General features: G+C 37.3%; 3 protein-coding genes across 3 annotated transcripts; all 3 read left to right on the top strand.

Annotated features, from left to right (window-relative positions):
* The first annotated feature begins 1,836 nt into the window (after window positions 1-1,836).
* Window positions 1,837-2,724, top strand: LOC131432593 (dynein axonemal light chain 1-like). The gene is made up of 2 exons (XM_058598985.1): window positions 1,837-2,129; window positions 2,191-2,724. Exons 1-2 carry the CDS (start codon window positions 1,975-1,977, stop codon window positions 2,645-2,647), a joined length of 612 nt encoding a protein of 203 aa, XP_058454968.1. The 5' UTR covers window positions 1,837-1,974; the 3' UTR covers window positions 2,648-2,724.
* Window positions 2,725-7,146: 4,422 nt separating this feature from the next.
* On the top strand, window positions 7,147-8,348 carry LOC131432513 (prenylated Rab acceptor protein 1-like). Its single transcript, XM_058598876.1, has 4 exons — window positions 7,147-7,369; window positions 7,449-7,655; window positions 7,716-8,081; window positions 8,174-8,348. The coding sequence occupies exons 1-3, from the start codon at window positions 7,284-7,286 to the stop codon at window positions 8,005-8,007; spliced, it is 585 nt and encodes a 194-aa protein (XP_058454859.1). The 5' UTR covers window positions 7,147-7,283; the 3' UTR covers window positions 8,008-8,081; window positions 8,174-8,348.
* A 4,073-nt stretch (window positions 8,349-12,421) lies between these two features.
* On the top strand, window positions 12,422-13,736 carry LOC131432444 (diphthine methyl ester synthase-like). The gene is made up of 2 exons (XM_058598763.1): window positions 12,422-12,786; window positions 12,848-13,736. Exons 1-2 carry the CDS (start codon window positions 12,652-12,654, stop codon window positions 13,631-13,633), a joined length of 921 nt encoding a protein of 306 aa, XP_058454746.1. The 5' UTR covers window positions 12,422-12,651; the 3' UTR covers window positions 13,634-13,736.
* Window positions 13,737-14,452: the final 716 nt, after the last annotated feature.

Raw genomic sequence — 14,452 nt, 5'->3', positions numbered from 1 at the left:
TCGAGGATAAGCGAATCTTGAAAAAGCGCCCCATGGCGAAGTTAGACTTACTCACGTCAAAACTTCTGACCTGGAACTGACCAGCGAAACCTGTATGACCGTCAAAAAACTATTTCCATTTGCACGAGTTTTACAGCAGGCAAAAAAGTTTGAGTTTTTGACCATTTAAATTCCTTATTTTTCATCAAAGAATTCATAAAGGAATGATAGTCCGAATCGAAAAGATCATTTTTTTCAATTTATGCGAGTCGATTCGACGTAGTTCCAGAGTGTCACCCGAAGTCAATTTGGGAATGGCATTAGGAGATCTAATACCGGAATAGATTTTTTATACATTTTTAACAATTTTTCATGTAATGCTGAAACATAAACAAATCGTCGCATAATCTGAGGAATACTTCTAACCACTGAAGAAGTACAATTACTGACATTGAACATTCTGTCTATGTAAATACTAGTACACTATCAGAACCGGAAGAGATTGAAACCTCTCTTCCAATAATTGTAGTCCTTACCGAGCTCTCATCGATATTATTGGTGTTCGATGAATTATTGCTTTAAGATACTTAATTTAGGATTTTTGACTGATTTTATACTAGAGAATCGAGTCACTATAAAAAAAAAGACGAAAAATAAAAAAACATCCGAAATGTTGCTACTTTCTTGGGCTTGGTTGTGGATTTGACAGATTTGTTGACATGTCCAGCGCGGTGGCAAGGATAAGGGGCTAGAGCAAGTACTATCGTAACCAACATCTCGGTCCTTCGGGGCTTTCAAAGCTAGCAAGTCAGTGAGAGCAAAGTAAACAAAATTAAGTAAAATACAACACATCATCGATTGTGAAAATCAGTATTACAATTTGGCATCGTACGTTTCATAACAATATCATATTTATATTCAAACATATAAAAATCAACTTTGTCTCAACAAATCACAGATATTTAGTATCAACAAACTTTTATTTATGTTTACATACTTCTTCGTTGTTTTCGTCTTTGCGGAAAAAATGATGGTCACAAGAACATGGCGGCCCAGCAGGAACTTGGACATGTCACCTGCACGTTTGTAACGATACTGACTGCAAATAATTCCTTCAAACGGTCAGCGTTCGCCACTCTCTTTACAGTTGCTTCACTGGGAAATACACAGGAAATGTTTTCCAAAAACAGTTGACAAATTTCCTGTATGTTCTAATGACAGTTCGACAAGTAGAAAGCGCTATAGTTCAAACGATGATGTTTCCGGATAAAGCTGTCAAAATACATAGGAATGTTTATTCTCCAGTGAATTCGAGGAATAGTGGAAAAACATTGATATCTTTTAATTAGAAATTTGCTTCAATATCTAACCATATTCCAGTATGAAGGAAGTTGAAGGTTTACTTTTTACGCAAAAGTTTTACTAATTGCGAATGCTTTGCCCATTCCGAAAGATTGTTCAAGAAAATATAGCATTTTTTGTAATTATTTCCGCAATTGATATTTGATTCCTATATTGCTCTGTAGAATCCATTTGGAAATCATACTGACGGTAATATTCTTTCACACGTTCAATGAGTGTGCTGGCTCTGAAACTGATAGGAAAGGTGTGAATAGCCTATAAATGTACGCGACAACAGCAAAGCAACACTGTTATTGTAGTATTCCTCGGATCCCATAGAAACAGTTAGTAAATAATATCGATGCATTCATTAAAGAGGAAATCCATCGCCATTAGCAACGACCTGTCTGTTGTTTATTTTATTTCAATCGATTTATGCCCCGTTTACACTTCTGCTGGCTGCCAGCATGCTGGTGTCAGTGTACTGCCCTCTTAGGAAAAACGTTCAACTGTGGTCCAATGATCCAAAGTATTAGACCAACGAAGGACCACCGTTGAACGTTTTTTTTCCTAAGAGGGCATGTTGGCAGCCAACAGAAGTGTAAACGGGGCATTAGTATTTACTAACCTACCTGACCGAACGGTGATGACAAAATGAACACAAAGGCTACTACGATTAAGGAAGCTCTCAAACGGCTGGAAGATCGCACGAAGACAAACTCCAGCGATGAACGAGAAATTGATTTATGCTTTCAATGGCCCCCTATAGAAAAGATGGACGCCACGCTATCGGCATTAGTTACGTGTGAGTAGGTATTTTCCAAATATTCCCGATTAATGTGAAATTGTACCGATGATAAACCATTTCAGAAAGCTTTCTTTGTCGACAAACATGATTGACAAAATTTTCGGTCTTAGCGGCATGAAGAATCTGCGTGTACTTTCGCTAGGAAGAAACTATATCAAAGCGATTTCCGGATTGGAAGGAGTCAGCGATACCTTGGAAGAACTTTGGATCAGCTACAACCTGGTTGAAAAGCTGAAGGGGATTAGCGTACTGAAAAAGCTAAAGGTTCTGTACATGAGCAACAACCTCGTCAAGGATTGGATGGAATTTAACCGACTAGCGGATCTACCGGTACTGGAGGATTTACTTTTCGCTGGAAATCCCTTGGTCGAAACGATGGAGGAAAGCGTTTGGCGTGCGGAGGCCAGCAAACGGTTGCTTTCGTTGCGAAAGTTAGACGGAGAAACGGTCATACGGGAAGAAAGCGAAAGCCAGCAACAGCCGCAGCAGCAAGCACCAGCGCAGCCGGAAAAGGCTTAGATTTGATAGATAATAAAACACAGCCAGTTTGACCGGTGTCATTTATCTTGAAAGTAGTTACATATTTGAGTCAGTAAAAACGCGCTTGTTAAATAATCCTTCTATTCCTCACTTTTTCTTGTAGAAGGTGTGCTTTTGCTAGTTCTGGTTCTGGCCCGGTAAACAACCTTATGTCACTAAAATACATGCTCTGATAATCATTGGCCATGGAAAATCCATCAAAGTACATTGTCAGGCTGATAGTGTACCGTACAGGCCCGTACCCAGGATTTCGTTTCGGGAGGGGCCCAAAGATAAAAAAATAATGTTACTGAAGATTGTTTATGTACCTAATTTTCGGTGTGCCTTTTACGGATGTTTTTAACAGACACTAAACTTTTCCACTGGAACTGTTATTGTATTACATTTTTTTACGTTTACTGTATTGTTATTTCTGTAACACATGTCTGAGATCTTCTAAATAATTATATATCTCGGGCTCCCCCTCTGGGTACGTGACTGGTACCGTATAGTGCAAAACGTGTCCACCGAAATTTGTCCGAGTATTTCGTATTATTATTTGTATTTGCCTATACATTCTGGCAAGCTTATCACTGTATAACATGCGGTTATATATCATTTAAAAGCATTTAAACAACACTCATTTTTGAACAATTATTTTTGCCACTTTATTGACTAAAGTATCCAACGTAGGAAATTTGGAAAAGTGATAACAAAGAGAAGTATCCAATGATCTGGTGCTAGTCTCAAGTACAACCAACATAATTCATATTCTCAACCATACCACACTTCGTGATTTAAAGCCTTCTTATTTTATAAACCAGTGACTGCTAAATGTACTTATATACTTTCCACAGTGACAGGAGGTCAAAGCGAGTTGACTTTAAATCCAATTGAAATAAACTACGGTTGCTTTGATCTATTGCTAGCGGTCATTCTGATTTTCGATTTCGATGAAAAGTCGAACCTTCTTGATCTCGGTTGAATAGACGGTTTTCCGAGCTATCCTCCGGATGTTGGATATTAAGTTTGCTCTTATCACGTGTGAGACATTCAAGTTTATGCTCAAATTTCTGCGCTTCGTCATTCTTTGCACGAAGCATCGTCACGATCTAATAATTTATGACGTGCGCAATCATCGTTTTTCATTCAAATGCATCACACTTAATTGCAATATTCTGTTTATCACCAATTCTGTTCCGCTTTCAAAAAAGTAAAGCAAAGAGTTTTTTCAACGAAAGGCCGATTTTCACTCTGGCTGTAATGTGCGAAAGGTAAAACGACAATTATTGCAAGACTGACAACGGTTCCGTGAGCTTTGATGCATGATTTGCATGCTCACGCGTTCAATGCAGGCTTAAAGCTCGAACATTCCACATCGTGCTTGTGTGTTTTAGCTGGTTTTGACTTCAGATGTTTAAATTTTCTCAAAATTATGAAGCAATTAATAATGAAGTTTTTCATGGTTATAATAATCACAACTGGACCCAGCAGTTCAACAATGAGTTTAGCTCTGTGTGAAATTACTCACGTAACCGATAAAAGTTTAACATATTTGAAAAACATGTCATTGAATCAATTGTTAAAGCTAAAGAAAGCTAGTTGTGAATTATCAAAATCAGTTGCAGTTGATGGAAGAAAATTACCGGAAAATTCAATGGCTTATGAAAGCTACAGCAACGATATAACAATGAGAGATGGTAGCCATAATGTTACTGCGTTACCCCTAACGGATCAATCGCACAGGTATTCAATCACAATTTAATAACATTCTGGAATTGGTCAATAATCTAGCAAGAACCTGGTATTGGTACACTTCCCGCATACGCATGGCTGCCAGATGGCTGACTAAACGCTGCCAGCTGGAAAAATATGGCTGACAGACATTCTGGTGACCGACTGCCTCACCGCTGCCAGATATACAACTCAAACGATACAACCGTATCCACCAGGATTTTTCCACATTGAAATCTTTGACATTTCCAGCGAAGGTGAGAAGATGAAAACGCTCGGCTAACTTAGATACAGGCGTTTTTGTTTTGTCAAATTGGACCGTCACTGAATCAATTTTGGTAGCCGTCTGGTGGCCATGGCTGCCCAGGTAGCCAAAACGCTATGCGGGTTCTGGTGTTTTCGCTTGAAGAAAACCGAGGTTTCGACCCCAACTGCTGTCAAATGCATGAAATTAAAATCAATTTCTCTTGGGTTGCTTCGTTCTTAGCTTCTGTCAAATGCTTGCATTTGACAGTGATTGGGGCTGGAACTGGGTTGATTTGGCCTTACGCGAAAACGTCATTAAACAACAGAAAACAGATATTCATGCTCGCAAATGAACTTTGGTTTTTGAAAAAAAAAAATTTGAGCTTGTGACTAAATTAAACTTTTCCAATTCTACGTATTTTATTTCCCAGAAGATCAGCGGTCGACTCATTCGACACGAAACCGAGTAAAATTGAATCAATTTTTCAGCTCAGTGTGACTGCTTCGGCATTTCTAGCATTCGCAGCATATCTATTGTGTATCATTGTGCAAGCCATCAAAAGCAAAGGTCTGAATGCCCTTGTTGTCCGTATTGCGAGATTTATTCAATTCGTCCATTTACAGGTACCACATATTTTCACCCAATAATATCCACGAGTGATGCATTGCAATCGGGGATAAAAAAGCAGAAGCCCGTCGGTCGGAGGAGGAGAAGAAGTTTGCACGACATAATTGCTTTCGGATATTATGATCCCGAAAATCTTTACTTCGCCCTTATGAACATTTCCGAAGAGTTTATTCGTTATAGGTAATTTCGTAGAGACAATTGCCGTCACTTTTGTGTTGATTATGAAAGTCTTTTCAAACCATCAGGAATAAGAATGAAAATTAATGAAAACAGCCTAGGTTAAGCTTATCACTGCAGTAGAATTTGAGTAATTAGAATAGTTCAATTAAATGTTTATTATCGAAATTTTATTTTTTCACTATTTCATTTTATTTTTTCACTATTTCATTTTATTTTTCCACTATTTCATTTCATTTTTTCACTATTTCAATAAAATAAATCGTTATGTAAAACGCAAATTTGGCAATTTTTACATTTTTTTTTACATTTATTTAACAGAAAACTCAACTTTTGCCAGGACGTCACAACCTACACGGCGTTTTGGCTACCCTGGTAGACGGCTGTCAATGCAAGAATGACATAAATATTTGCCCGTCATTTAGTGCATTTTACAATTTCTGCGATTTGAAAAAAAAAAACAGTTTCTTTCCAAACTAATCAGCATGTTTTTTAACAAGCCTAATATCAACTCGAATGCATTCAATATCTCCTACTCTACAGCTAGTGTCACTTTCAAAATATCACACTAGATCTGCTTTATCGTGGAAAATTATTTTGTCGTAAGTCCGTGCATATACTTTGGTACATTTGTCAAAAAATCGTCAATCGACGAAGGAAGCATTGATGATTATTTTAATTTATTGAAAGATGGCGTTTTGGTCAAGTGCCTTACAAAATATTTATTTTGCGTCAAAGGCCGACGTTTCGAAGGAATATCTCTTCATCTTCAGGGCAACTATAAGATTTACATGCATGATTTTGCAGTCAAGGCTTATAATAGAACAAAAAATCAGAAAAAGATAGAAGAGCAGCAATAGATAGCAAAAAATGAGGAGATGTACAAGTAGAAAAAGAAAGAGACTGTTTGTTAATGTAAATCTTTCAATAAATTACAACATAGTAACGTATTCACAACATTAATGATTATTTTTCATAGATTTCGACATAAGTCAAATTTTTTGACAAATATTTCGAGTAGTGCATGTATCAGAACAATCCTAACAAAATGTAATAAAAAAACTCGATGTGTTTACTTTTGTTACTTAGGTCGTAATGAACATTTAATGTGATGCCTCACGATGGCGTAGCGGAACTGAATATTGATTTCTTTCTAAGCTGTCGGGGTCTGATTATTGTTAAGCGGACAATATTTAACTCATGTTTAAAACATGACTTGCTCCGTTGATAGATTGAGAAAACCCAACAATTTAAAATTGTTTGAAACAGCAAAAAAATCGAAAAAAAACTCTCTTGATCAAATATAAATATTGTATCTTTCCTTGAATTGATTTTGCAATAGTCTATACTAATGTCGTTTTCGCTTGATGCCAAACCTAACCTCAACTGCTGTCAAACCGTTTGTTTGAAGCTAGTTTCGAACCTAGTTTCAAATCGAGTCAGTTTCGAACCTGGTTTTTATATCAGGTTTGCTCAAATCCCCGTTGCTAAGTGCGACCAAAACCCAATATCAGAATCAGGTTATAAAGTGCCGAAACATTTGTATCACATTACCAAAATATTTAAACAAATTTTTTTAGACATGAAAACTTTGTTCCTGCTGATCCACACCTCTATTTCCAATACCCGTCACCACAGCGCTAGTATCGTATAGCAGCATTTATCGTTTCCTTGGCTGGTGAAATTCTCGTTTGACGTCTGAAATGACCCGTCACATACCCACGTAAACATAAACAAAGCAATCGTACGAAAAAGTTGAAAATTTGTCGCACACAAATCAAACGAAAAAAAACGCATTTTGCGTATTTTTAGCTATAAAACAGTACCAAAAAGTTCGAACGAAAATCCACAATGCAGGAATCCGACATTCACATCGATGTGAGCGGAGATATGGAACCGCCCAAGCAGGAATCACGCTCCAGCTTCAACATGTCCACGTAAGTATATTATTTGTGCGCAGCTCGTCGTACTGACGGAAAAGATGACTCAATTTTCACCACTTTGATGTCACCGCAGGTTCACAAGTTTCGCACGTATTCCGAACCTTTGGGATCTGTTGCGTCTCACCCGGCAGAACGTACGCCCGTGGTCGGAGTTTTTGCAAACAGCAAATTTCAAAACCGTGGCCAACATCCCCAGGCTAACGAATCGGATCATACGCAATTTGGGTTATTTCCAGAGTAACTATCTGTTCGTGTTTCTCGGATTGATAGTGTACTGTTTGTACGTATTGAGTGTAGACGTTTCCCCGTTTGGAGTTTTCAGACAATTTTGACTTTTCAGGCTTACGTCTCCACTGATTTTGATTGTACTGGGTGCGGTTCTCTACGCTTGCTACAAAATTAAGCAAGCCAACGCACCGGTTGCCTTTTTCTCCCGACAGCTAAACACCAATCAGCAGTGCGTTGCCGTGAATATTGCCGCTATACCGCTGCTCTATCTTGCTGGAGCTGGAGCAGTTATGTTTTGGGTTTTGGGTGCATCTTTCTTCGTGATATCACTTCATGCGGCCTTCTACAATATCGATGCGATCGTCACCGAGGATACGGAAACGTTCCTCACGGAAACCGTATAATCGTGAAGCATAGACACTTTCGGTGTTAATCGAGTCCACTTTTTAGCGGTAGTTTGGAAGCAATGCCACATTTGGTAAGTAATGAACGTATTTATAGATAAATGACACTTTTGTCTTGTGCTCTAACTTCAAAATGGTCACATAACCAAGGTTTTGTTTGTTGCAGATATATGCACTAAATTAGTGTGCAGTTTACCCAAAATAATAATTGTTTAGTTGTGGATGTAGTTCATTCACATTATAACGACTTTGATATCATAACATATTTTTTGCTGTTTAACATCACTTGGTACCAGGTACTCAAGCTTTCTCGTGATACAATAAACATATTTCTATCAAAAGATCAATTTTTACTACCCCAAAAACAAACGCCGTTTTGAAGAAAATGCAATAATTGTTTGTGACAATTTCTGGACAATTTAACCCATTATTCATATACAAGTTTGTTTTTAAATGAAATGAGTTTCTTTTAGAAGCTTCCGGTACTTCCGTACCCAAATTTGCAAACCTGGCTTCCCTGTTTCAACCACTTAAAACTATTCCAATAAGAAATCGCGTTCAGTTTTCTACAGTCTTAATCATCGCTACTCAGTTACGCGAAATAGCGTTTTACCCACAATTGAGTAGCACACTATCCGCTGCTGACTATAATGTCGTTTTCGCTTGAGAAAACTGAAACTGGCCCAGGGTAATTTCTCCAAACAAAACGATATAAGAAACGACGTTGAAAATAGGTTTGAAAATGGCTTTTAATTAAAGGGGGGGGGGGGGGGGGAAATTGATTTTCTTTTATATCGTGTAATGATTCTTGATTGTATAAGATAATAACCCCGATTCTGTATTTCGTTCGAATCGGATTGTTTCGATCGATTACTAAATTTTGTATTCTCGATCGAGTTCGAGTTTTTCATACAAAAGCATCACTCGATCGAATTACAGAATGCAAATTTTTATATTCGTTCGAGAAAATCCAATTCGATCGAAATACAGAATAGGGGTGAATATGTTGACCAATATTGAGATCCAGAATTTGTTTCGGGTCAAATGATGTTATTGTGAGCCCTAAAGGAATGAATCAAAAGGCGACAAAAAGCTGTTTTTCATCCTAATATCTCACATATTCACTCATTTTTTAGTAGAATAGAATTTTATAAAGCTGTCATTTATTTCTTGTTAATTTCATACGTAATTTGGTCGCTGTCATAAAATCAGTTTTTGTCGTTTATTCAATCAGATATTTTTTTGAAGGTACCTAAGCATTAGAGATGGTCGGGTAAGCAATTTCTTAAACCCGAACGCTACCCGTACCCGATCGAAAGTAAAAAAGGCGGGTGAGTAATGTCACAGACGTAACTGGAGGACGTGAATTCGAAGATGATAATCGATCGTATTAGTTGATTGTGTGAGTTTCGCCACTTTTGCTGCTTCGCTTCCAGAATTGTAATGGTTCATTTATACTAAAGATTGACTTGTTGGTGATAAATATTTTCTATCAACACAATTCAATAACGCGGAACAAATGACGCAACCGGTCTTCTTTGAAAGGAAACTGACTCTGCGAACGTCCCGCAATTGATTCAATACGGAACAGAATTCTTGATACTGAAACTGGAGCTGAGCTCTGGACCTGAACCAACCGGCATTATATATTTACATAGTAGGAATACTTCGTATAGTTTTTTTTTTTTGGGAATATATTAATAGTTCAAAAAAGAACTGATTTATAGAATTCAGAAACTTGACCTAAGTTCAAGAACCAAACAGGTTTTAAGCTCAGTTTAAATTTAGTTCTAGAACTGAACTCGCAATTTGTATTCCGAAACTGAATTTAGCTCTGAAATCCATGCAAGCATGCATGCAAGGTCTGAGTTCTGAAACATAATTCCGGCGAATCAGATGTGATTCGGAATTCAGTTTGAGAATTCATTTACAGAAATCAATCCAAAAATATTGGCGTGGCATAGAATGCGACGGAACCGCCGCAGAATAGCGCAATAATAAGCGTCAGAATCACAGAGACCAGGTGGCAGATTTGCATGTAAATATGTCGATTTCTTTTGTTAGCAGACTCTGCAATTTTGCAAGTTTTTGAAACTTTTATATAAAGTCGTCCAATTCACAGACTTAAAATTCCGCCGAGTTTCTTATTTGGTTTTTCTCGTCATATTTATAAAATTTATTACTTGCTTTGGAGGATTTCTAGTGTGTAATTTTAGAATTAGAAATTGGACAGTTGTTTTAACCCCTTCACTGCATGTTGTACTGAAGTTGACAGTATTTTTATGTCAAGAATGAGAGCGAATAGAGAAAAAAATCGTCTGGTGGATTAAAGGCAATTGTTTGTTCAATAAAAGTATCAACAAATATGTATCTGTCAAAAATGACTGAATTTTTAGATTTACAATATTTTTATAGTAGTTTATTTTTATAGTTGATATTGAAAATGTTTCCAGTGAAGCACGAGCATCATTGTATAATAATTCTGGTTATAAAAACCATTGTCATTTAACGGCCAATTTAAAAAAAAATATTTTTCTGGTTTGTGGTCTTTAAGAGGTTGAATCGATGCGAATGACAGTTTCGTTATCTTTGGAACATTTTTTCGCATCGCAATCTTTGTTAAGATGACCGTGGACAGAAGCCAAGGGAAATAAATGTAAAAGTATTGGTAAAACAATACTTTTTCATATAGTAATAGTATTTGTGAGTATAGAAGAATGAAATAATAATATTTGTGTGCTGAAAGGAATACAGTTGCAAGAACAAAATGTAAACATTGAAACTATTCAAATCACCTAGCAGAACAGAGTGGACTTATCTCATCTTCATGCTCATTCTGGGGTTGCCAAATTGCAATCATACGACCAAAAGAATATAATGATTGTGCCAAGGAAGATAGTTGACTATTTGCCTTCGTTTGGTTCTAGGCATTTTTCTTACTTTACAAAGTAAAAAAGAAGCTTTTACATTGATGGATTAAGTATAGTAACAAAACACGAAATTAGAACAAACTCTGTTGCAATGGCTTTTTGTATTAATTTTAATTTTAGAATATGAAGCTCACATATTCATAAAATACAAACTAACAAATTCTACATTTTCCATTTTGTCGACAACTTCATCGTTTTCGGATAGCGAAGCAACCTCACCCAGGGAACACTCAAGTGGTACTTGACGAGAGGGCTTGATGATAAATCGGCTAGTTGCTCTGAAAAGATGTATCATGCAAATTTGAAGATATAATTTCATATATTAACGAAAATGTTTTAGAACTTTACCTATTGATACCAAATTATTGAATCCAGTACAGTTTCTAAATTCTGTGGTATTGTTTTGAACTGGTACTTCTAGCAGTTCTTCCACTGTTTGAACTGATGAGTCCCGCACATACCCACTACCCAAAATAAATTCTATCAACGTATTCCATCTATTTTCCTTTTGATTTTTGCGAATGAGCACTGCTTTCTTTTTCTTAGATGGACGAGGCATTTTGAAAAGATTGCAATACTTGAACTGTTTGTTTATTTTTTGCATTCCATAGCGACGGTAAATAAGACAACAGGGTTGCGGATAACTAGGAGGGGAAGCAGTGTTTGAAATGGAAATTAGGCAAATGTTATCGTTTTTTTTAAATATTGAAATTTCAGATGGTGACGTACGAAAGTAGTTTTGATCCTTAATTTTAACTTTATCAATGTGCGACTAATTAAAAATATTGCCATTTTCAGTTCATTGCAAGGTTTTTTTTTTCTCTAATTATGTATGGCATCACTGCCAATATAAAAGGGTGGTATTACCATTACTAAAGCAGGCCGACAAACTTTTTATCGTGGATTTTTGGAAAATTTTCAAAACCAGAACTGTGAGTTATTCAAAAGTTTTATAATAAAATGTTTATATCAGAGGATAAGTTTACCGGTGAAGAACCACTCAAAAGAGTTTCATAAAGCTTACTTATGTCACAGAGCTATAATCAGCAGTTGAAATCTTGAGGTGAGTGAAAATTAATAACATTCTAAGAAGAAATCTTCTAATAAAGGTCCGAAAAAGTTTTGCACAAATCATTCTTCAGAGTTGATAGTTTATCATAAACATATATCAATACGATGAGTGATTATGTCACCGAACTGCAGTAGCAATTCTACGCAATATATTTACCCCTACGTTTAGAAAAAATGGTTTTATGGTTTGTTTACATCAAGAGCAGTACAAAATAGCGGAAGGTGGAGTGGGAGGGTAGGCGGTTTCTTGATTGCCATTTGTGGCTCGCTTCCATGGTAACCTTACCCACCAGTGAAAATCACTATGAAATCAATGACATAAAAACCAGAATTAAACCTGTGCAAGGCTATTCCTATTTAAGCGTGTATTATTCGTTCTGTCATCACGTGTCATTCCGAAATGATTAGAAACGGTATTTCAAATTTAGCAACACGTTCCATATACAAACAAATCCACAACATCAGCACGTGCATTATTTCGAGAGTCCGTTGAAAAATTGCAGTAACGGGTTCACTGCAATCGTCGTGTGCGTAAGCGTAATAACCTGTCCTTGCCGAATGCTTCCGACTGTTCCTGTCACATCAGGAAAAGATACACTTTTCAGTTGAAATCAATCGGTTGCCGGAACTAAATCATTCCAGTATGTTCTACGTAATCGGGCTCGGTTTGGGTGATCCCAAGGATATTACCGTGAAAGGCTTAGAGATCGTTCGGCGGTGCAAACGTGTATATCTGGAATCATACACGTCAATTCTCACGTGTGGACAGGAAAAACTGGTGAGTTAGAACAACAACAAAAAAGTTTACTATTGATTGAGGTGATGATTTTGCATTCCAGGAAGAATTCTACGGTCGCGACATTATCATTGCGGACCGTGAACTGGTGGAACAAGGTTCCGATTCAATTCTTGCCAATGCAGAACATGACGAAATTGCGTTCCTAGTGGTCGGAGATCCGTTCGGTGCTACAACTCATACGGATTTGCTACTGCGAGCAAAAGAAATGAAAATCCCTTCGCTTGTGATTCACAATGCATCAATAATGAACGCAGTAGGCTGCTGCGGACTTCAGTTATATCACTTCGGAGAAACGGTGTCCATCCCGTACTGGACAGACAACTTTCGTCCCACTAGTTTCTATGATAAGATTCTATCTAACGTCGAACACGGCCTCCATACGCTTTGTCTTTTGGACATCCGGGTGAATGAACCAACGTTGGAGTCGTTGACGAAAAAGATCCGGGAGTATGAACCAACGCGTTACATGAGTTGTAGCGAAGCAGCCGATAAGCTGCTTCAGCTGGTTCAAAAGCACAAGAACAAGTGCAAAACGGAACTATCGGAGCGGACTGTGGTAGTGGGGCTGGCTCGTATTGGCCACGAGTCGCAACAGATTAAGGCCTGTTCTTTGAAAGAACTTAAGAAAACGGATCTCGGAGGGCCTTTACATTCCCTTATCATTCCGGCACCGCAATTGCATCCAATGGAAGCAAAATATCTGCAGCAGTTTTGCGATGAAGATTTGGACAAGCTGCTGAAGAAAGCGAACCGAGAGGAACCGAACAACATATTTAAACTGGAAACGACACTGGATAGTGCTTCCACGGGGAACTCGAACAATTGACCTGTTTTGTTAGATTTTTTTTATACGTTTAAAAAACAAACTTTGTATCCGTTTTAGAAACGTTTGTTGAACGAAAAGCCAAAATAAATGTTTTTTTTCCACATTTTGACCTTGAGTTACTTCATCTGTTCCTTATCGCACATTGCCATTGAAATGTCTAGCCAGTCGTTAGATGAATGTTTTTCGAAATTTTATTCAATATTCAGGTGATTAATCCAAAGGCATTTTCACTCAGCTAGAAAAAAAAATCGGAAGGTTCAAGGCCACGGAATAAAATACATACTAATAGAGTGCCGTTATGTAGATGTGTGAAATCATTCCTTTAGATATCCCTTTTTCTGGGCTCTCGTTTTCAAGCGAAAGTGTCAGAAGGAGGTGAATTACAATAGTTTAGTTTTTTTTTCATAGCACGGTCAATGTTCTCCCTGGGCGATGCCGCCGTCATTTCGAATGCGACAGAAGCATTAAACCGACCAACGTTCTAACGTGAAAGGACTTCTATGTCGGAAATGGAAATGATTCAGTGCTATTTGGTGAGTGTCACAGAACAATGGATGTAGTTATATTGAATAACTCTGATTACTGGCATCATAGATTAGGTGGACTGATTTTGAAAGGTGTCTTTTATTAGGTTGTCTCCTACACGGGCTTTTCCCAGTAGTACTGGGTCTTCCTTGATTTATGCACTATATTTTGGATGTGAATATTCTAATAATGGAATTTCTTTATCACTGGGTAATGTGTAAAACTTCCTAAACATGTCAATTTATTTATGAAAAAGTCAAATAATCTGTACTTTCATCTGCATTTGACATATTG

Source organism: Malaya genurostris, chromosome 1, assembly GCF_030247185.1.
Source record: "Malaya genurostris strain Urasoe2022 chromosome 1, Malgen_1.1, whole genome shotgun sequence".
NCBI lineage: Eukaryota > Metazoa > Arthropoda > Insecta > Diptera > Culicidae > Malaya > Malaya genurostris.
This window is presented reverse-complemented; position numbering and strand designations above follow the sequence as displayed.